The sequence below is a fragment of the Rana temporaria genome, chromosome 4, assembly GCF_905171775.1.
Source record: "Rana temporaria chromosome 4, aRanTem1.1, whole genome shotgun sequence".
In the NCBI taxonomy this organism is placed as follows: domain Eukaryota; kingdom Metazoa; phylum Chordata; class Amphibia; order Anura; family Ranidae; genus Rana; species Rana temporaria.
In genome coordinates this window covers 459,191,374-459,214,154 of record NC_053492.1, presented here as the reverse complement: position 1 = coordinate 459,214,154, position 22,781 = coordinate 459,191,374, and the positions used below count along the sequence as shown (strand labels likewise).

At 44.9% G+C, this 22,781-nt stretch overlaps 1 protein-coding gene across 4 annotated transcripts in view; it reads left to right on the top strand.

Moving 5' to 3' along the window:
* PSME4 (proteasome activator subunit 4) overlaps positions 1–22,781 on the top strand; it is a 300,232-nt gene that overhangs the window by 23,287 nt on the left and 254,164 nt on the right. For 2 of the 4 annotated variants that reach the window (XM_040351636.1, XM_040351635.1), the window contains exons 2-4: positions 1,229–1,369; positions 4,346–4,462; positions 17,012–17,071. In XM_040351636.1, coding sequence (XP_040207570.1) covers positions 1,229–1,369; positions 4,346–4,462; positions 17,012–17,071 — 318 coding nt within the window. The remainder of the gene's footprint in view (positions 1–1,228; positions 1,370–4,345; positions 4,463–17,011; positions 17,072–22,781) is intronic. The other 2 variants (XM_040351638.1, XM_040351637.1) reach the window with 1 other exon arrangement.

Sequence of the window (22,781 nt, the reverse complement as noted above, 5' to 3'; positions counted from 1 at the left end):
CATCTAGAATCCAGGATTGTTGTCTAGACTGCTTCCCATGGTGGTTATTTTTTTTATCAATTTATTTTTTATTTTTTTATAAAATACTTTTGGAGTGAAAGTCTATCTAAAGATTTGTTTTTTTATTTAGGATACATTAATAATTTTATTCAGCATGAAATGGAGCTTAGTTTTGTAGCATGAGGCTCTATATTCTGCAAATGTTTTTGTAAACTCATTTAATGAATCCAAGCTCTGCAAGCAAAGATGGCATGCACTGCAGTGATGCATTCAAATAATTTTACAGTAAAACAAAGTTCAGGAATATTCCTTTATCTCATTGTTTTTCAAATCTATGTACACTACAAACTGTATAATTTAATTAGTTCGGATAATGAATGAATGAGTGACATATATATATCGCTACACATGCGAACTGAATCGCCTCTAGTCGCTTTTTGCAGCCAGTGTCTTCCTGGCTGGTGCGGTCATTTACCCCGTAGGATCTTGACACACAGTCGTACACACATACCGTATATACTGGGCCAATTTGGACAGGATCCAATTATCGTTATTTTACGAACCTGACAACTTATTATTCTAAATAGGAAACCTTCATGTTTGCAAATATTAAAGATTCTCACTACCAGTAATAAGTATATACATTTTAAAGAGCACCTGTCATTTCAGATCCATCATGGCAGCGCCTTTTAGCGGGCATCCACTCACCTGCTGCCGCCACGTCCCTCACCTTGTTGTGTCACTGAGGCATTACCAGCCGTCACCCATTAAAGTGAATGAGACTGTTGGTGAGTCACCAGCGGGTCAGAGGAGGAAATGCTGCAGGACAGAGATGACCGTTGCACTTTAAAAATTATGATTTAAATCGTGTCTTTTTACTAGTGATTTAAATACTGACTTAAATCATGATTTAAAATTAACTTGATTTAAGTCCAATCCACCTTACTGCTTCCTGACCTCTGCAGGCAGTCGCCTCATCCTACACGGTTGTGTATCATTCATTTTGGTATGTTGGATTTCCCCGCCATACATATTTCTGTTTCCGGACCTTAATCGGGATTATAGCAAAGCATTAGCTACATAAGGTTTAGCTTGAGCTGACTTTGCAATGCACTGTAAATCCTCATTCCATAACCTCTCACTTATATGAATTTTTAGGAGTAAAATGTAATATGTAATAAATGTACAGACTGTTAAATATTTATTTTTATTTTCTATTTGTCTGCAGGTACATTCGGCTTTATGGCAGAAAATTTAGTAAAGAAGACCATGTGCTATTCGTTAAGTTGCTGTACGAGTTGGTGACAATTCCGAAACTGGAGATCAGTATGATGCAAGGGTTTGCACGCTTGTTGGTGCAACTTTTAAAGTAAGTTGCACATGTTTTTTTCATTGCTACCAGCAAAAATGTGTACATAACACCCGTGTTTTTGTTTTATTAAAAGTCCGCAGCTACAGAAAGCATAGCCGCTGACTTTTAATAAACCGACACTTGCCTGCCCCAGTGATGTGGCCGCCCCGAGTCTCTGTCTCTCTCTGTCTCTCTCTGTCTCTCTCTGTCTCTGTCTGTCTCTGTCTGTGTCTGTCTGTGTCTGTCTGTGTCTGTCTGTGTCTGTCTGTGTCTGTCTGTGTCTGTCTGTGTCTGTCTGTGTCTGTCTGTGTCTGTCTGTGTCTGTCTGTGTCTGTCTGTGTCTGTCTGTGTCTGTCTGTGTCTGTCTGTCTGTGTCTGTCTGTGTCTGTCTGTGTCTGTCTGTCTGTGTCTGTCTGTGTCTGTCTGTGTCTGTCTCTGTCTGTGTCTGTGTCTGTCTGTGTCTGTCTCTGTCTGTCTCTGTCTGTCTCTGTCTGTGTCTGTGTCTGTCTGTGTCTGTCTGTGTCTGTCTGTGTCTGTCTGTCTGTGTCTGTCTGTCTGTCTGTGTCTGTCTGTGTCTGTCTGTGTCTGTGTCTGTCTGTGTCTGTCTCTGTCTGTGTCTGTCTCTGTCTGTCTCTGTCTGTCTGTGTCTGTCTGTGTCTGTCTCTGTCTGTCTGTGTCTGTCTCTGTCTGTCTGTGTCTGTCTCTGTCTGTCTCTGTCTGTCTCTGTCTGTCTCTGTCTGTCTCTGTCTGTCTGTGTCTGTCTGTGTCTGTCTGTGTCTGTCTGTGTCTGTGTCTGTCTCTGTCTGTCTCTGTCTGTCTCTGTCTGTCTCTGTCTGTCTCTGTCTGTCTCTGTCTGTCTCTGTCTGTCTCTGTCTGTCTCTGTCTGTCTCTGTCTGTCTCTGTCTGTCTCTGTCTGTCTCTGTCTGTCTCTGTCTGTCTCTGTCTGTCTCTGTCTGTCTCTGTCTGTCTCTCTCTCCCCTCCGGCTTCACGGCCAGGCGCGCACTGTGCGTGCGCGAGTCGCGATGTGCTCTCCTATTGGCCAGCTGATCTTCTGGGACCTGAGTTGTCACCGAAAAAAGGAAGGAGGAAGTGGGACAGGAAGTCCCACTAAAAAGAGGGTACACCCCCTCCCCCCCAAAAAAATTGCATGTCATGGGGCGAGGAGTCCTTTAAAGCAGAAGTTCCACTTTTGGGTGAAACTCCGCTTTAAAAGCAGGAGTTTGAGGTGCATTTTTAACTCCTCAATCTCCTAGTAAAGCGGTCTGCAACTAATAAAATGGACAGCACACAGATCACATTATCCAGACATAAAGTGTTTGCGTTCAAAAAATGAAGCTTCATGTGAAGTTTGGAAGGAGTTGACGCGTCTTAACTCCTTCCATTCAAATCTATGGTAGAGCACCATAAACGCGCCACCGCGCATTCGCAACACGTTTGCTTAGCGTATGTGGCGCGTTAAGCCTTGTTCACAACAACCAAAAAAAGAGGCATCTGGGATGCACTTTTAACGCACCCTTTTAACACTTGTTAAACATGTGGATGAACAACTCGCATTAATGCTATAGGCGCCTTTTGTTAAAATGGAGTTCCAGGCTCCCCACAAAAAAAAAATACTTTTAATAGCCGCAAAGTGTAATATAGAGTTCCCCTATAGCAAGGTTAAATCACTTCATTCTCCTTACCAGGACTACATGTCCCATGAGGCATTGCTCCTCACACATTCACAAGCTCTCAGGCACTTACTGTGATGGATGGATGGTGTACTAAATTGTATGTGTGCTGCACTGTGTATACTGATATATATATGGAGGGTGTGTGCTGCACTGTGTATACTGACATGTATGGAGGGGGTGTGCTGCACTGTGTATACTGACATGTATGGAGGGGGTGTGCTGCACTGTGTATACTGACATGTATGGTGGGTGTGTGCTGCACTGTGTATACTGACATGTATGGAGGGTGTGTGCTGCACTGTGTATACTGACATGTATGGAGGGTGTGTGCTGCACTGTGTATACTGACATGTATGGAGGGTGTGTGCTGCACTGTGTATACTGACATGTATGGAGGGTGTGTGCTGCACTGTGTATACTGACATGTATGGAGGGTGTGTGCTGCACTGTGTATACTGATATATATGGAGGGTGTGTGCTGCACTGTGTATACTGATATATATGGAGGGTGTGTGCTGCACTGTGTATACTGACATGTATGGAGGGTGTGTGCTGCACTGTGTATACTGACATGTATGGTGGGTGTGTGCTGCACTGTGTATACTGACATGTATGGAGGGTGTGTGCTGCACTGTGTATACTGACATGTATGGAGGGTGTGTGCTGCACTGTGTATACTGACATGTATGGAGGGTGTGTGCTGCACTGTGTATACTGACATGTATGGTGGGTGTGTGCTGCACTGTGTATACTGACATGTATGGAGGGTGTGTGCTGCACTGTGTATACTGACATGTATGGAGGGGGTGTGCTGCACTGTGTATACTGACATGTATGGAGGGGGTGTGCTGCACTGTGTATACTGACATGTATGGAGGGTGTGTGCTGCACTGTGTATACTGACATGTAATTAATGCATTCTGTATGCAGTTTAATGAATCGGCTGACCAACGATTGGATTATGATCTAGTGGACAACTATTTTTATAATGTAATATGTGGATTTGTTGTTTCAGCCCCATAGCTACATAGTCTGGTCTACAAGTCCAATAGAATCCCCCCCCCCCCCAGTATAATTAGTAATAGAACGGTGTGGGGTGTGAAATGATTATAGGGAAGAAAAGGTCACATGACGGCGCAGATTTCAATTTATGGAAGAAAAATAAAACGGCAGGAAGTCATTTTTTTAACTTGATGGCGATTCCATTATTATGTAGCGATGATTTTATTATATGTATATATAATTTTTTTTTTTTTTTTTTTTTTCTGCCAAATTCCATCAATAAATTGATATTTTGTTCTCTCCTTTGACCGAATCCAGAAAGAAAGAGCTCCTTTCAAGAGACGACTTGCAGTTGCCCTGGAGACCATTGTACGAGATGCTGGAGAGAATATTGTACTCTAAAACAGAACACCTTGGTCTTAATTGGTTTCCTAAGTAAGTGAATAAAGTCGTGGTTTAGTTCTTCATCTGCTTGTAATAAATGGATTCTGTAGACTGCAGTTCTCTAATGTGACAAATGTGAGGTCACCGGCATACAATGTGACTGATTGCAGGGAAGTGGCTCGGATTGGCCGACTCTCCGCACTCCACTCTCTGACATTTACCTTTCCCTTGTTCTTGCTTCATTAGTAATAAAAACCCAAATCCCGTCACTTGTGCTATGAAAGTGACTGGCGCCCGTTGTCCACAGCAACCCGTGAGATTCTGATTTATATTTATTTTTAACGCTTATAAGGTGGGACGTGTTGGTAACACGCAATTCTTCTGTTACACATTTATGCAAAAATATGTCACATGTTGGCAGAAACGAGAACCACTTTGTTGATTTCAAACAGTATTAACCACTTCAAGACCGCACGCCGTCATATGACGTCCAAAAAGGGGATCTCTTATCCCGGGTATGACGTCCTGTACTTTCTGCGGTGATATCTGAATGATGTCTGCACCTAGAGGCATCATTCAGAAATCATTTTGTTACAGCGGCGATCCTGCGCACCATAAGAACGATCATATTGACGCTTGATCGTTCTTATAGGCGGCGGGAGGGGACACCCCCCTCCTGCCGCAATCCGGTGCTTCTCTGGGCTCTCCCGTGCCATCAGTGGCCCGGAGAGATGATCGCCATGCGCTGGATGGGAGGCCTAGAGATGACTGGTGATCAGATGGTCACCAGTCATCTCTATGACCGTCGAGGCCCGGGTGCGATGTGATGACCCGTAAGTAAACAAACTGCAATTGCGGCTAGTAAGAATGAGATCTGTCAAATTTTTATTTTTTTATTTTTTTTACTATCTCATTCTTTCCAGTCTGGAGGAGAGATGTGGGGTCTTATTGACCCCGCATCTGTCCTTGAAGAGGACCTGTCACACACATTCCTATTACAAGGGATGTTTACATTCATTGTAATAGGAATAAAAGCGATACATTTTTTTTAAAGTGTAAAAAATAAATAAGTAAAAAATAATAATAATAAAAAAAAAATTAAAACGCCCCTGTCCCCGGTAGCTGGCGCTCAGAAGCGAACGCCCACGTATGTAAACGTCGGTCAAACCACATATGTGAGGTGTCGCCGCGTGCGTTGGAGTATGTGCAACAATTCTAGCACTAGACCTCCTCTGTAATTCTAAACGGGTAACCTGTAAAAATGTTAAAGCGTCGCATATGGAGATTTTTAAGTAACAAAGTTTGGCGCCATTTCATGAGTGTGCGCAATTTTAAAGCATGACATGTTGGGTATCTATTTACTCGCCGTAACATCATCTTTCATATTTTACAAAAAAATTGGGCTAACTTTACTGTTATTTTTTAATTAATGAAACCATTTTTTTTTTTTTTACAAAAAAAAGGCGTTTGCAACTTTTTATCTTGCACGAAAATTTTTCAATGACCGCCATTTTATTCCCTAGGGTGTCCGCTAAAAAAACATATATAATGTTTGGGGGTTCTGAGTAATTTTCTAGCAAAAGAATGATGATTTGTACATGTAGGAGAGAAGTGCCAGAATAGGCCCGGTATGGAGGTGGGTTTTAAAGCCCTGTATTAAAGTTGTTTTAAACCCTTACAGACCACTTTGCCCTACAGGTGAGTCTAGATTAAGGCTTACCTGTAGGTCCAAGAAATATCTCCTTTAACCTACACGGTTTAGGAGATATTTCCAAGAAAGGCAGCACCAATGTCTACGGCGCATGCCCACCGAGCGTGCCGCTACTAACGGCATCATGGCGTTGGTGGCGGCTCCCGCACGCATGTGTAGGAGTGACGTCATCGCTGCTCCAGCCAGTCACAGCGCCGGAGCAGCGATACCCGGAAGTCGCTCCGGGTATCATGGCGGTGACGGAGGAGGTGTCCGAGGACCGCTGCGGGGGCTTCATTCTTGGGTAAGTAATTTGTAATGAGCCAGTATGCTCATTATGCCTTTTTGTCTTGCGTTTTTTTTTTTTTAGAGAGGGTTTACTTCCTCTTTAAACCCAAAAGCAAGCCTTTTATTATATTGCAGCTTACCAATTCTTAGATGTGATGGCTGCATTCGTTTTCTTTTTTTAGGCTTGCATTCTTCATCTAGTGATCTGACCAGCAAGTCTGTTTTTTTTTAAAAGCACAAGCTCTCCAGCAGAATGTATCAGTTTACATGAAAACCATTTGCCACTGGCAGGGGGTGCTTATAATCAACCTTTTATTGTGTCATGTAAAACCTTTATCCCAATTGGAAAAAAGACTGTTTGCTGTAACTGATTATTAAGTGTGAGCTGCAGTTTGGCTTCAATTACTTAGTGTATTCAAATCTGCTAATACGTTTTAACCACTTCCCGGCCTATAGCAAAATGACGGTCGGGCGGTGGTTCAGTTATCCTGACTGGGCGCCGTTTGGTGTCCAGCGGGACAACTGCTGGCGTGGGGGCGCGTGGTGTGGGGTGTCAGTCTGACGCACTGATCTCGGTAAAGAGCCTCTGACGGAGGCTCTTTACCATGTGATCAGCTGTGTCCAATCACGGCTGATCACAGTGTAAACAGGAAGAGCCTTTTATCGGCTTTTCCTCACTTGTGTCTGAAAGACGCGGTAGAGGTGAGCCGATCGACGGCTCTCCTGACAGGGGGGTCTGCACTGATTATCAGCAGATACCCACACTGGGCCACCAGGGATGCCCACCACACACAAATTACCAGATATGATGAATGCGAGGCAGCAGAAGCCACCTGCTCCCTAGTGACAGTTGCTAGGCAGCAAAAGTCATCTAGTGTCCTAGCAACCATGGCTGCTATGTGGCAGAAGCCATCTGCATCTTGGCAACTAAGGGATGCTGGACAGGAGAAGCTTGCCATGTTGTATCTATGCCGTGGAACTTTTTTCTAAATAATCAGTGGAGCAGGCCAATTACTCTAACACTGTAATCGTGTAAACGTTGCTTAAATGTTACATGTATAGTGCAGTGTTTTTTTTTTTTTGTTTAATGCAGGACCTTGCTGCCATCTTCTGCCATGCATACTAAGCTCTAAGGAATATACAGAGGGGGCATTTATCAAGCACGTTAAAGTAATTAATTGTAAAGGCAATTTTTTTTTTCCCTATAAAAATAACAAACATGTTATACTTACCTGATCTGTTGCAGTGGGTTTGCACACAGCAGCCCGGATCCTCCTCTTCTCAGGTCCCTTTTTGGTGATCCTTCTTCCTGTTCAGTGCCCCCACAGCAAGCAGGTTGTTATGTGGGGGCACCTGATCTGCGTCCCAACTCTGTGTATACATTAAAAAAATGGAGCCTGACATGACCTGCCCCCTCTCCCCTGATTTGCTAGCTGACTTTGACAGCAGCGACAACCAATGGCGTCGCTGCGGTGTCTCAGCCAATTTAGAAGGAGTATCTTGTATGGTTGAGACCTTCATGGACAGAGAGGGACCTCGGGTAAGTATTGCTTTTTATCATAATGCATAGAATGCATTAAAGGGGCACTAAAGGTTAGTTTTTTTTAAAATAACAAACATGTCATACTTGCCTCCACTGTGCAGCTCGTTTTGCACAGGGTGGCCCCGATCCATGTCTTCTGGGGTCCCTCGGCGGCTGTCTCGGCTCCTCCCTGCATCAGCTAACCCCCTTCATGGGAAGCTCTCTCCCAAGGGGGTTATCTTGCGGGCGCGCTCCCGTGATACAGCCGGCGGTTATAGCCGCCGACTGCATCACTCGGCTCTGCCCCCCGGCGCAGCGCGTCATTAATTTGATTGACAGCAGCGGGAGCCAATGGCTGCGCTGCTATCAATCAACCAATTAATGAGACGAGAAGCCAGAGCATTCAGGGTGCGGGACTTTTGAGGGGTCAGGTAAGTAAAGAGGGGGTGGTGCTAATCCTCGGATGTTTTCACCTTAATGCGTAGAATCAAGGTGAAGAAACATGAACCTTTACAACCCCTTTAAGATAAAAAACCTTCTGCCTTTACAACCCCTTTAATGACACAAATCGGGCTGCCTCCCATCTAGCATAGTCTGTGCCCCAGTTTTCCTGCGTCTTTGCGACCCCCTGCCCCTGTAATCCTGGACAGCCACCTGAGACAGATTTAAGCAGGCCTGAAATAGATTTCTAGTACTGATGAGGCAGATTTTCACTCTAAAGTCCGGTTCACACTGATGCAACATGGGATCCAACTTGTGAGAGCAGAAGTCGCATGACATGTCAAATGAAATGTTTCCCTATGAGCGCCGTCTTAACTGATCCGACACAAGTCGCTCTGTCTTTTGAAAAGGGTCCTGCACTATTTTGGTGTGACTTTGATACGACTTCAATGCCACAGAGTGTAAAATGCCACATCAAAGTCGTATTCCAGACTTGCACTGAAAGTCGCACAACTTTGGAGTCGAACCAGTGTGAACCAAGGTCTAAACAGACCATCCATTTAAGAGGTCTGTTCTTCTGTCCCAGTGCTAACTTGGAGCATGGGAGGAAAGAATTAACGACTTGCCAACCAGCCGCCGCAGTATGGCTTGGCTGGGCGAAACAACGTTATGTTACGTCACTTCACACCGCCAGAGGCATGGAGCGGATGCGAATGCCCAGCGCGATTACCACCAATGAACCTGCTATCGCTCGTGACACGCACAGATCCTGGTTCTCTCAGGGGAGAAATGACTGATCGTCTGTTCATGCTTTTGAATGAACAGCGATCTGTAATTTCCCCTAGTAAGTCCCATCCTCCCTTCAGTTCGAACATGCAGAGGGAAAACAACCGCTTGATCGCCCCCGAGTGTTAACCCCTTCCCTGCCAGTGACATTTATACAGTAATTGGTGCATTTTTTTTAAAGGCACTGATCGCTGTAAAATTGTCAATGGTCCCAAAAATGTGTCAAAAGTAGCCCATTGGAAAGTTTGGAGATCCCTGACCTAGACCGAGGGGGATGGATTTTCCCAGATTGGTGGTAGGTGGGTCTACCTCCCAGAAACAATCCACCAAAAAAACAAACCCAACCTTGCCCCGAATTTTCAAAAAGAAAATACAAACGCTTTTAACCACTTACTCACCGCCCTATAGACGAAAGACGTCTACAAGGCTGTTCCTTAAATCTGGGAGGACGTCCATGGATGTCCTCCCAGAATCGCGCCCCCTGGGGCGCGCACACGGGAATGTCCATGACCACCGGGTCCGGAGGACCCGGCGCATCACGGATCACGATAAATGACGGAGCAATCACTTGTAATCAAACTGGCGTCATGTGATGACGCTGGTTCCTCCCTCCCCTCTCTGTACCGAATGGTACAGTGTGAGAGGAGAGGGGAGAGAGCGGATGCAGCACGAGTGCTGTGGGCTGGATCTGTGACAAATGCAGTCACAGATCCAGCCATCCATCCCTGCTCAGCCATCCCTGCCCCATACCAAGACTACTCTACTGTGCAATACTCTGCAATACCCCACACTACTCTGCAATACCCCACACTACTCTGCAATACCCACAATACCCTGCAACGTCGCCTATGGGGATTTTTAAGTAGCGAAGTTTGGCGCCATTCCATGAGCGTGTGCAATTTTGAAGGGTGACATGTTGGGTATCTATTTACTCAGCGTAACTTCATCTTTCACATTATGCAAAAGAATGAAGAAAAAATACTAAATTTGCCAAATTTTATAACAAACAAAGAAAATGCTTTTTTTTTTTTACAGAATTTTCAGTCTTTTTTCTCTTATAGTGCAAAAAATAAAAAACCCAACGGTGATTAAATACCACCAAAAGAAAGCTCTATTTGTGTGAAAAAAAGGATGAAAATGTTATATGGGGACAATGTTGTATGATTAAGTAATTGTCATTCAAATTGTGAGAGCACCGAAAGCTGAAAATTGGTCTGGTTATTAAGTGGGTCAAGTGGCTAAATCAATAACATTTTCACTAGAGCCAATTTCCATCGATACCACAAAAAATATCATCGGATGTCTCCGAGATAGTAGTACATCTCCAAATGACATTATTCCCACAAAATTGGTGAAAGAATGTGCCGATATCTTGGCACCGGCGATCACTCACCTTATAAACCAATTGTTTAAAAAGGGTTTTGTGCTGACCTCCTTAAAACAAGGCATAATTAAACCCCTTCTAAAAAAAACTAACCTTGAACCAAAAGACCCAAACAATCGGCGTCCTATAACCTCCCTCAATATCTTCTCCAAGGTTATGGAAAAAGCAGTAATACAACAACTACAACACCATTTAGACACCCACAAACTGCTGGACCCACTACAATCGGGTTTCCGCCCAGGACATGGTACGGAAACAGCACTTCTTAAAATATGGGATGACGCGCTCAAAGCAGCAGACAACGGAATCTTGTCTCCTGATACTGCTGGACCTTAGTGCTGCCTTTGACACAGTAGACCACACACTCCTGTTAACACGCCTTGCAGAGGTTGCTGGAGTTGCAGACTCGGATCTACCATGGTTTTCATCATTCCTGTAAAATCGCTCTCAGACAGTGAGACTAGGACCTTTCACGTCTGACTCACGCAGCATGTCTTGCGGAGTCCCCCAGGGATCACCCCCTATCGCCCATACTATTCAATATTTAGCTCCGCCCACTCCTAAAAATAATCATTAATCAAGACCTTCTCTATCACTCCTACGCAGACGACACACAACTTTACTTTCGTATCAGCGACAAAAAGAACCAATACCCCGTATTCGAAAAATGCCTTAGTCAGATGGACAACTGGATGACGGAGAGTCCCCTCAAACTAAATGGAGCAAAAACAGAACTCCAATTCCATGCAAACCGAAAGAAACCAGACAGAACTCACTGGACACCACCACCCATCCTGGGACAAACCATCACCCCAAGCACCAAAGTCAAGTCTGAGTCATTTTTGACTCTGACATGACAATGGATGCACAAATCGGATCAGTAGTTAGTGGAACCCACCATCTTCTACGTCTCCTACGAAGAATTGTCCCCTTAATCCCCAAAGAAGACACAGCAGTAGTGGTAGGGTCAATCATTAACTCCGGGTTAGATTATGCAAATTCCCTCTACCTCAGACTCCCAAAATACCAGCTGGCCCATCTCCAAGTCATCCAGAACACTGCAGCAAGACTGGTAACAGGGAAAAAACCCTGGGAATCAATCACCCCGTCCCTGAGATCACTCCATTGGTTGCCTGTAAAAGACAGTCACATTTAAAGCCCTATGCCTAACGCACAAATGTGTACACGGAAGCGCGCCCCAATATTTACGTGAGAAAATAAAACCACAAAACCCCAATCGAGTGCTTCGATCAACCAACCAAAAATTACTACAAATCCCCAAAGCCCACTACAAAACCAAAGGACAACGTCGATTTGCAGTCCAAGGACCTCGACTGTGGAACGCATTACCAACTAACATCCGAACGGAAATTGATCACCTGGCCTTCAGGAAAAAACTTAAGACCCACCTATTCTGAGGGAGAAACAGAAGCAAAAGGGATACCAAGCGCCTTAAAGCGATTCAGTTTGCAATTGTTGCGCTATACAAGTTATTCCCTCACCTCCCAGATTGGCGGTAGGTGGGTCTACCTCCCAGATTGGCGGTAGGTGGGTCTACCTCCCAGATTGGCGGTAGGTGGGTCTACCTCCCAGATTGGCGGTAGGTGGGTCTACCTCCCAGATTTGGCGGTAGGTGGGTCTACCTCCCAGATTGGCGGTAGGTGGGTCTACCTCCCAGATTGGCGGTAGGTGGGTCTTCCTCCCAGATTGGCGGTAGGTGGGTCTTCCTCCCAGATTGGCGGTAGGTGGGTCTTCCTCCCAGATTGGCGGTAGGTGGGTCTTCCTCCCAGATTGGCGGTAGGTGGGTCTTCCTCCCAGATTGGCGGTAGGTGGGTCTTCCTCCCAGATTGGCGGTAGGTGGGTCTTCCTCCCAGATTGGCGGCAGGTGGGTCTACCTCCCAGATTGGCGGTAGGTGGGTCTACCTCCCAGATTGGCGGTAGGTGGGTCTATAACCGGGCCATAGGAGTGAATGGAAGGTCCGATCAGGTCCACCTGAAAAACTGTCATGATTGGACTCTTTGCTAAAGGGGTTTTGGTGTCTTTTGGCAGCGATTAGGATAACATTAAAAATAAAGGCTTTAATTTTACAGTTTAGTATGGCGAGTTTCCCTGCAGAGTCATGATGTGCCTGACCTCCTGTATGATGCAATCCTCAGGAACTGATTGAGTAAATGATATTGCCTCATTGTGCTTAGACAACCCAGCAGCTGGTAGTTCTCTGTACTGGTTCTGTTTATTAGGTGATCATCTTTCACGTGTTTGTGTCCTGAAATACTGAACTGTCACTCATCACGTGGTGGGTCAGCACGTAGTTTACCTGTTTTTTATTTCAACATTTAAATCTGATCTCTACCGATGTCTGAGGGTAGGTAAGGTAATGTGTAGTATTGGAATATTTAAAGAGTAACTCCACTTTTGGGAAAAGAAAAACGCAATCCCGAGTGTTCAAAAAACATTTTGTTGCTCTGAATAAATAGCTATGGATCGCTCAATATCATTTTTTTGGTGCTGATATTTTGGCCAACACTCAGGCCGATATTCTCTGCTAATATTCTGTACATTTGAAATGTATTTATTTTTACGCTGTCCTTTTACATTTTATCTGCTCCTTTATGTATAGTGACATATATATATAATCACTGTTATTGCTTTCACAAGGAATGTAAATATCCCTTTATGACAGTAATAGGCAGTGACAAGGCACTCGCAGAATACATTGTATTTGTATAGCTTGACTTCAGTCTGCTGAGCAGTTCTTACTGCTAGGCTCGCAAGCCCTTTTTTGTTATTAAAAAAATAAAATAAAAAATCTGATGAGATTGCTACTGTGCTGATCACTGTTCTCCTTGCTGGAGAGGAAGCTGTACCTGAGGACTTCCAATGCAAGGATCTTCCTGAATCTGCCACGTTCATTTTCTACCGTGTTTCCCCGAAAATAAGACCTATCGTTTTTTACCCCAGGAGAGCTGCAATATAAGCCCTACCCCGAAAATAAGCCATAGTTTAAAATGCTTGTAAAATCCTATAGTCCACAATCCACTCTCCACTCTATTACAGTAATATATATTGTACAATGTGTATGTTTCTGTTATATAATTGCGGGGAAGAGAGCTCTGGTGGGTCACAGAAGTGCAGAGCGGCGCTATAACCAAGTTATTTGGCACAATTATATTAAAGAAACAGACACATTGTAGACTATATACTACTGTAATAGAGTGGATTATTGCAGGGCTTGACAAATTTGCTTGGAATCTAGGAGCCAGTTTTTTTTTTTTTTTAACGCCCGACAAAGTTTTATGCGTGGCTATACCGCCGACACAGCAGCGTGTTGCGGGCAGTTTTAACCCTTTCTTGGCCACTAGCAGTCGTTAAAAGCAGCCCGCTAGCAGCCTAAATGCGTCGCAAGTCTACCCATAGCGTCGGCGGTAAAAAATAGCGGAGTTTTACCGCCGACGCTATGGGCGACTCAGTGTGAAAGGGGTCTAAGGGTCCGATCAGGTCCGCCTGAAAAACTGACAGGCGAACCTGATCAAGACAGCCCGTGGGAAAGGGGCCAAGCAGGGAGATGACTAATAATGCATTTTAATTAAGAAAAAAATAAACAGTTTTTACTTTTAAATTTAATAAAAATAAAAACTGACGGCTTCCTTTGGGAAGGAGATGGGCGGGCAGTAAAAACAGGCAGGAAGCCCCATTAGCATGGCTGGTTTTCTTCTTGTCATATCAACGGCCACCACAAGATGGCGCCAGATCACAGAAGGAAGCATAAGCCTGCAGAAGGCCGCAAAGCCGCGGCCTCAATTACCGGCCAGCTCAGCCCGACGCGGGGTTTGTCGAACCCAGGATTATAGGATTTACAAGCATTTTAACTGTTCACACTGGGGATTGCAGGCAGGGAGAGAGAGGGGGAGAGAAGATGGCACATTACATGGTAAGACCTACCCCGAAAATAAGCCCTACTGTGTCTTTTGTTGCCAAAATTAATATAAGACCCAGACTTATTTTCGGGGAAACCTGATATATCTGTGCTGTTCTTTCTTCGCCTCTCTTGCTGTTTTTTGCATATCCTTCCAGCAGTCACAGATCACAAGTCATCAGGGCAAATCTCTGATACAAAGAAAACCAAAGCCTTGCTCCCCAATCAAGATAGAAGTCTCCAAAAATAGATCAGTGAAAAATCGGCACAAGGGACATACCTTTACAATCAGTAGGATGTGTCTCTTGTCCTGATGTCTGTACTTGAAATCCTCAGACATGAGCTATGAATAAAGCGCATCCTATACTGTGTACTTGCCTCTATCCAAAGCATGGCGTGTGATTTCTGTCTCCCCTCTCTTCCCTCTATCTGCATTAGTCATCTTTTGAAAGATTTTCCCAACACCAACAGATAAGGTGCCTAGGAAGGAGCTGCAGCACACAGCCTGTGATTCATATCCATGGCTCTGCATGTTCTGTGCTGTGTCTAGTGCGGGGTTTGTCCTATCGAATTGGGGCTCAGAGCTCCCCTCACTGAGATCTGTATTCTGAGACTTCAGATCCCCGCCTACTGCTGCTAGAGCTGAGAAAACATCCTTTAAACTGTTTTTATTTATTTATTTATTTATTTTTTAGCACGATTTGACTGCCGATAAACGGGGACAAATTTATGTAGGATTTGTTTCTTCTTTGTGTATCACGTGAGGCCAGTTACTTCACTGGGTATATGTAAGGGGTTTTAACCTCCCTGGCGGTATGATTATTTCAGAAAAAAGGCGCTGAAAGCGGTACCATTATTTGCAAGGAAATTTGGCGTTTTATACTGTATGCCTATAATTCTTAGGAATAACTCACTTAAATCTGTCCAAACAAGAGTCTAGTAGGCATCCCAGGTATGAAATATTTTTAAAAACAAAATTATAAATTATAACAAATAATATAATTCTAATTAAAAACTTTTATTTTTTTATGACGAATTTCCCCGCAAATCGCTATCGCACAATTCTGCAAGTGATTATAATTTATTATCGCTGTTTTCTAGCTGCTCTAAAACCATTTTTGACATAAAGAGACACTTTTGGTTGCTATGGACAATCTACAGTTTGCAGGCAGAAAGAACAGTTTTTATTATATAAAAGAACATGTAGGGCACTGGGCAGACCACTAGGGACAAGGGGTGTGTATTTTTTACATACAGTATACTGTAATCTTATAGATTACAGTACTGTATGTAAGGTGTTTGTTTACCTTTTTGAATTTGGCGCTGTTCTCCGCTCCCGTGCGTCGTAACGTCGCAGAAAACGGAGATCGGTGGCACACAGAGGCACTGTGTGAATCGAGCGAGGTCCCGCTCGCTCACACAGCGCGGTGGCATCGCTGGATCCAGGGACAAGGTAAGTAAACCCTGCCTGTGGATTCTGCGAGGCGAGCCCGAGTCTGACTCGGGGTTACCAATCGCAGCACAGAAATGTAACCCCGAGTCAGACTCGGGAACACCGCCAGGGGGGTTAATCACTTTATTGGGATATTGAATTCTTTCTTTCTTCTTTTTTCTCTTTCTTTTTTTCTCTTTCTTTCTCTCTTTCTCGCAGCCTAGGTCCTACTCTTTTAAGGTCCCTCGTCAGTGCCCCTCCCTCCTGCTGGGTGCTCCCACAGCTAGCAGCTTGCCTGCGGCTCTGTGTGTTTATACACACAGAGCTATGACTTGGCCCTGTCTTCTCTGTCTCCTAAATGGCTCACTGACTGTGATTGACAGCAGCAGGAGACTATGGTTCCTGCTGCTGCCAAAAGCCAATCAGGGGTAAGAGTTCCCGGAGAGACGAGGTTCTCATGGACATTGCTGGATCGAGAGGGGGCTCAGGTAAGTATTAGGGGGGGGGCTTCTGCGTACAGAAGGTTAGGTGTAGCATGTGTCCCTCCAGCCCCCCCCCCCTTATACTTGGCTGAGCCAGATCCCGATGCAGCGATATGCACAAGAGCCACAGCTCTCCGGGCTCTGTCCCTCCCCACTGCACAGATTGATGGCAGTGGGTGCCATTGGCTCCCACTGCTGTCAATCCATTTATGAGTAGGGAGTGGTGCTGAGCCACCCTGTCTGTTACTTAAGCATAGAGCCTGCATGAGTGCCCCCATGGAAAGTGGTTTGTTATGGGGGCACTCGCCGGACAGGTGGAGCTTCGCCGAGGAACCCCAGAAGAGAAGGATTGGGGGAGCTCTGTGCAATACAATTGCACAGAGCAGGTAAGTATAGAGGTTTGTCATCTGAAAGAAAGGTGGGAAAAAAATGTATTGCTACTTTAAGTTGCTGTACCTAACACCACCATATACTGCATTTCCATCCCCTCTAATGCCTCTGAATTGTGAGCTCTCCAACATTGGTAGTCTGACACTGACCTATAATACAGTAATCATCCATACTTCCATACTAGCTGGTGGTCTTGATTGAAACCTTCTCATGTTTGCTTTTCCATTTCATGACTTTTTGCTTTTTTTGTCTCCATTTCCATATTCAGTTCATGTCGGCAAGGCTTGCCCTCCACTAAAACACTTGTGCTTAATGTTTTACGTAGGTGGTAAGGACACATTTGTTTCCTTTCTATTTGTTGGTTTTGCTACTACGGTTTGGCTGGTATTTTTTTAATTTTTTTTTGCACGTTTAATTCTAATAAAACTCCTGTAACAGATGACTTCTTGGCACCGTTGTCTGAACAGAACGTGTTGGCATGTGATTTCTTTGAACATGGCAGAAGGCTAACGTCCATTAACATGTGTTACACTACAGCAGTGAGAATGTGGATGGCACTATAGATCACTGGAGTCCTCACACTAATATCCTAACCAGAAAGGGGCAAGGCACTGCGCACCCAGATCCTCCAATCGTCTTCTGGCATTCACTCTTCACCATGGTTGGCTGTCAGGAACACCTGTCTTCACCAACTATATGTGGCAATGACCCCCTTTCCTCACCTGCAAGGCAGTTCTCCAGTATGCTGTAATGAAGGTGTCACTACAACCTAGAGCTGCATGATTAATGCTTGAAGAATCGAGATCGCGATTCTTTCCCCCTTGCGATCTTAAAGCGGAACTGCAGTCTGCTCACATAATTTGTAATAAAAACACCTTTGCCGTTCTGAAGCTTCCCTCAAATCACTTTGCATATCATCATATATATATATATATATATATATATATATATATATATATATATATATATATATATATATATATATATATATATATATATATATATATATATATATATATATATATATATATAATTTATTACTGTGATTCTGTACTTGCCAAATATGCTGCAGAAATCGCCCTCCACTGAGTCTGGCTGCAGCCATTTTAACTGTGGTCAACTTAAAGCGGGGGTTCACCCTATCGACGAAAAAAAAAAATTTTTTTTTTCTTTTACCTTAAAATCAGGCATTGTAGCGCGAGCTACAGTATGCCTGTCCCGAATTTTTTACCCCCGTACTCACCTTGTAGTCGTCCATCGAAGATACCGGGGAATGGGCGTGCCTATGGAGACGGAGGATGATTGACGGCCGGCTCTGGCGCGTCATGCTTCTCCGGAAATAGCCGAAATAGGCTTGGTCTTCACGACGCGTGCGCATAGCCTGTGCGCAGGCGCCGTGAAGAGCCGAGACCTACTCCGGCTGTCTTCGGGGAGAGTGACGTGCCAGGGCCGGCCGTCAATCATCCTCCCTCTCCATAGGCACGCCCATTCCCCGCGGGAGCCGAAATCTACGATGTCCGATTACAAGGTGAGTCCGGGGTTAAAAAAATCGGGACAGGCATACTGTAGCTCGCGCTACAATGCCTGTCTCGATGGTAAAATGTGTCGGGGGGGGGGGGGGGTGAACTACCGCTTTAAGCTGGAGGAGGGGCCGGACATTGCATAGATAGCCGCGGATACTGCTGCGATATATGCCCGAAAGTGGGAGCAAATACCTGGATTAGAAGTTGGGTGGAACGTTGCTTTAAATTAATAGATATTCATTAAAAAGTAAAAAAAAAAAATATATATATATATATATATATATTATATCTCTATCTAGGGCCGAAACAATTAATCGATTACAATTTTCATAATCGATTAATCGGCCAGTAACATAATGGTGTTAAAGATAAAATTAGCATTTTATAGTACAAAAAAGCAAATCGCTACTGTAAATATTACTTTCACTGTCCCACAGTAAAAAATTAACCCCTTACTGTAGTGATTATTTGCTCTTTTTGTACTTATTTTTGCAGAAACACACTACAGTTCATTTACATGTTTTCCTATGGGACACGTTCACATCCATGATTTTTTTTTTTCAGCTGCTGCGTATTTGGAAAGGGCAAGGACTTTTTAACGCAAAACGGTGCTATTTATTTTTTTTTTTTTTGGTTCAATAAACTTCAATGGAGAAGCTGCAGAAAAGCATGTAATGTGTTTTTGCGCCAATTTGTGTTTTGTAATCTGCCCAACAACAAATTGGCCCCAAAAAAATGTTTTTTTTTTTTTAAAGGCTATTATCCGATTAATTGAAACAATAATCGGCCAACTAATCAATTATGAAAATAATCGTTAGTTGCAGCCCTATCTATATCTCTATCCGGCCAAGTGCATCCTGCATTTTCAGTTTTGGCACCAAATTTCCATTTGGTGCATGTCTACTGCTACATGTTTAAAAAAAAAATGCCAATAAGTGTATATTGAACTACTAGCCATGTCTTAAGGGTCACTCACCACCAGTTGCCCTGTCCCGCCCCTAAACACACTTTCATAAATGATCCCATGAAATGATTTATGCAGAATTAAAGGGGTTTCTAAAGGTTCCTGTTTTTTTTTTTTACCTTGAAAAAACACCTGGCAATCGCTGGCCCCCCAGCCCCCCCCGTTTTACTTACCTGAGCCAGTTCACCTGCTCTGCATGTCCCAGCCGCCGTCCTCTCCACGGAGTACTGGCTTTGATTGGAAAGATTGATAGCAGCGCAGCCATTGGCTCCTGCTGCATTCAATCAAATACAATGACGCGGGGGAGGGTTATCTATTACGGGGAGGAGCTGCCGAGGGAGCCCAGAAGAGGATGATTGGGGCCACTCTGTGCAAAACAAGCTTCACAGTGGAGGCAAGTATGCATTTTTGTTAAGTTAAAAAAAAAAAAAAAAAAGGAACCGTTGGTATCGCTTTTAGTTACAAAAATAAATATTGATCACAAACATACCTGTGGCCAAGAATGCTGCCTACCTGTGCAGGGGAAGAGGGGAGAAGAGGATTCCAGGCCGGATCATCAGAGCGCCAAGGAATATTGCTACAACAGCTTCCACTTGAATTGTGTGTTCTCGCCATCATACAGCCCCACCTCCTTACCCGGGTACTTTGATACTCGTTACACATCCCGGCATTGGGCAGGTTATCTATTAAAGTACCTAGGCCAGGAGGCGGGGCTGTGTAGTCGGGCTGTGTGTGACAGAGAGTGCGGGGACCACTCGGCAATTCTAGCGAAAGCTGTTACAGCGATGTTCCTCTGTACTCTTATGATCTGGCTGCCTGCTCCCCTCTCTCTCCCCCGACGCGATCGATGGGAGAATGGCTACCATTCAACACCGCTTACTGGCGGTGCTCGCCCCCACGCTCGCCGACCCTCATTTTCCACTCAAAATGCGAGAAGGCGAGTGGAAAATTTGAGGGCTGGGCAATTTGACACGGATGCGGGGGGACTGACTAACTGTCACTCGCATCACCAGTGACACTAATACAGTGATCCGTGCTAATAATATACACTGTCACTGTATTAATGACACAGGGTTAACATCTTGGGTGATCAAGGGGTAAAATGTGTGCCTTAGAGCCGGTTCACACAGGGGCGGCACGACTTTGGGGGCGACTCGGCCAGGCGACCTGAAGACGACTTCTAAGGCGACTTGCAAAATGACTTCTGTATAGAAGTCAATGCAAGTCGCCCCCGAAGTCGTACAGGAACCTTTTTCTAAGTCGGAGTGACTTGCGTCGCTCCTATTAGAACGGTTCTATTCACTAGAATGGGACGCGACTTGTCAGGCGGCTGCGTCGCCTGACGTGTCGCCCCAGTGTGAACCGGGTCTAACAATGTGCTGATTTTTACTTCCTGTTTTGCAGGGAGAAAACAATGGCACATCATAATCCGAGGGTCCTGTGTTGTTTGCCTACACAGGGCTCTCTTCTGTCATTTGCTCCACTGATTGACGGGTTCTGGCCATAAATCATTGGCCGGGACCTGCTGATAAGCATGTGCAGTAGCGATTGACAGCACAGCTGGGGCGGGAGACGAGCAATCCCTATCCGGCAATGCAAATCACGTATATTTATGTGATCCTGTGCAGCCGAGCCACAGTGTAGCAATAAGGCTGCATTCACACCTAGGCGTACTGAATCGCTGCGTTTTGTCCCGCGAATTGCGGCGGCAAATAGCGGCGTTTTGTGCCGCGATTCGCGGCGACAATACGCCGCGATTGTGAATGAAGCCTCACCCCCTCTATGGAGATGGTTCACATCTCCTATGCCGAACGCCGAAAGACGCCTGAAAAAAGGTCCCGGACAGGCGTCAGGCGTTCGGCGTGGAGATGTGAACCATCTCCATAGCCGACCATGTAAAATCACCCCTCCAGCGTATGAGGGGCGGCTGCGGCGTCGCGCTTCAGGCGTATATACGCCTAGGTGTGAATGCAGCTTTAAGCTACAGGAGGCAGTTGGCAAGTCATTAATAACCCATCAAGACACAGTGAGAATCAATTTTACAGCAAGGCTGACGCGTTTCAGCCCTACTCATGTGACTAAAGCCCAAAGTAATGCTGTAACGTGTTAACCTTTCCGTGAAATAGATTCTTACTGCGTATTAATATGGGCCTCATCGATTTTACTGCAAGTTACATTGAGCTGCCGGACCACTTCTTTCAGGGAAGCAAAAGTTTGAAACGCCTTAACCCTCTTGTTGGGAGTGTTCAGGCCCTTGACATTTAGGGAAAGAACATTCAAGGGGGCCATGTAAAGCTAAAGAGACTAATATTCTGGGACCTCACTAGGGGGCCCCGACCTCGCCGACAAGGAGAAAGGAAAGAGCAGAAAGGTAAGACAAGGAGGAGGAGGAAGGGGAAGGGAAGGGTTCGTAGGGCAAACCAAAAAACATCAGGAAGGGTGAGAGTTAAACTCTGTCGCCCGACCAAGTAGTGCCTCGACCACCGGCCAGCCAGCTAGCACGGGTGTGGGTGCACCGTAGAAAGGGGGAGCAATGACCGCTCCCCGCCACAAACGGGGGATATAGAAATTACTTATCATATAACAATGTAAAAGGATCAACAAACAGTAGCTGTATATCAAGCATATTCCTAAAAATAAGAGTAGCAGCAGAAGTGAAATTGTCAAACCAAACCGAAGGTGTACTTAATTAACATTTGCAGTGTGTATGACATTATATATCACAGGGTAAGCACCCGGTCTTAAACCTGAGTGCTAGAATGACCCATTCTCTTAGGGGGGAAACCCAAGGATATATAGGGGTAGGGAAGGGAATGTAGGCGGGGGGGGGGGGGGAGGGGGAGGTGAAGGAGGGTATGGAGTTATGGGGACAGGGAGAATACCAGGGAAAGAGCAGGGTTGGCTGGGGAGGGTAGGGAGGGGAGGTAATATTCCAGAGACGTGAACCCCGTGGGGGGAAACCCTTCAAGATATATGGTAGGAGCCGGGAGGCTCCTAAAGGTGAACCTAAACAACCATGAACAACTGTAAGATTGGAGCTAGGGCCGGACCACTTCTTTATCCTTTATGCTGTAACTTGGCTTTAGTAGTTTCCCTGCCCGCTGTACCAATCTGCACCACTCACTCCACTGCTGATGTGCTGTTCGCGGGTCTAATGCTTTGCAAGCCCCTAGTAAAAAAATAAAATAAATTATAAATCCATTTTTTTTTATAACTGCCAAAAGATGTGCATTTTTTTTTTTTTTTTAACAAACCGTAACTTTTGTGATTTACCCCACAACTATATGATACTTGAGCTGGCACATTCTATTTTTACCAATCTGAAAGGATCTTAGGGAAGTGTTGGTTGCAGTCAGTATCAGCTGAGAGGTGTCTCTTGTTTCTTCTATTAGTATCTACTGTCCTTGGTACGCAGAACTGGTATGACTCCGTGTTGGGGACAGATTGTTTTTGGAGCTTCTCTGATCTCATGTTGTTGTGATCAACACATCTGGGTGCCAGGCCTGTCATGTTGGCCTTCTAATATGAGCTTTCTCCTCATCTACATAGGA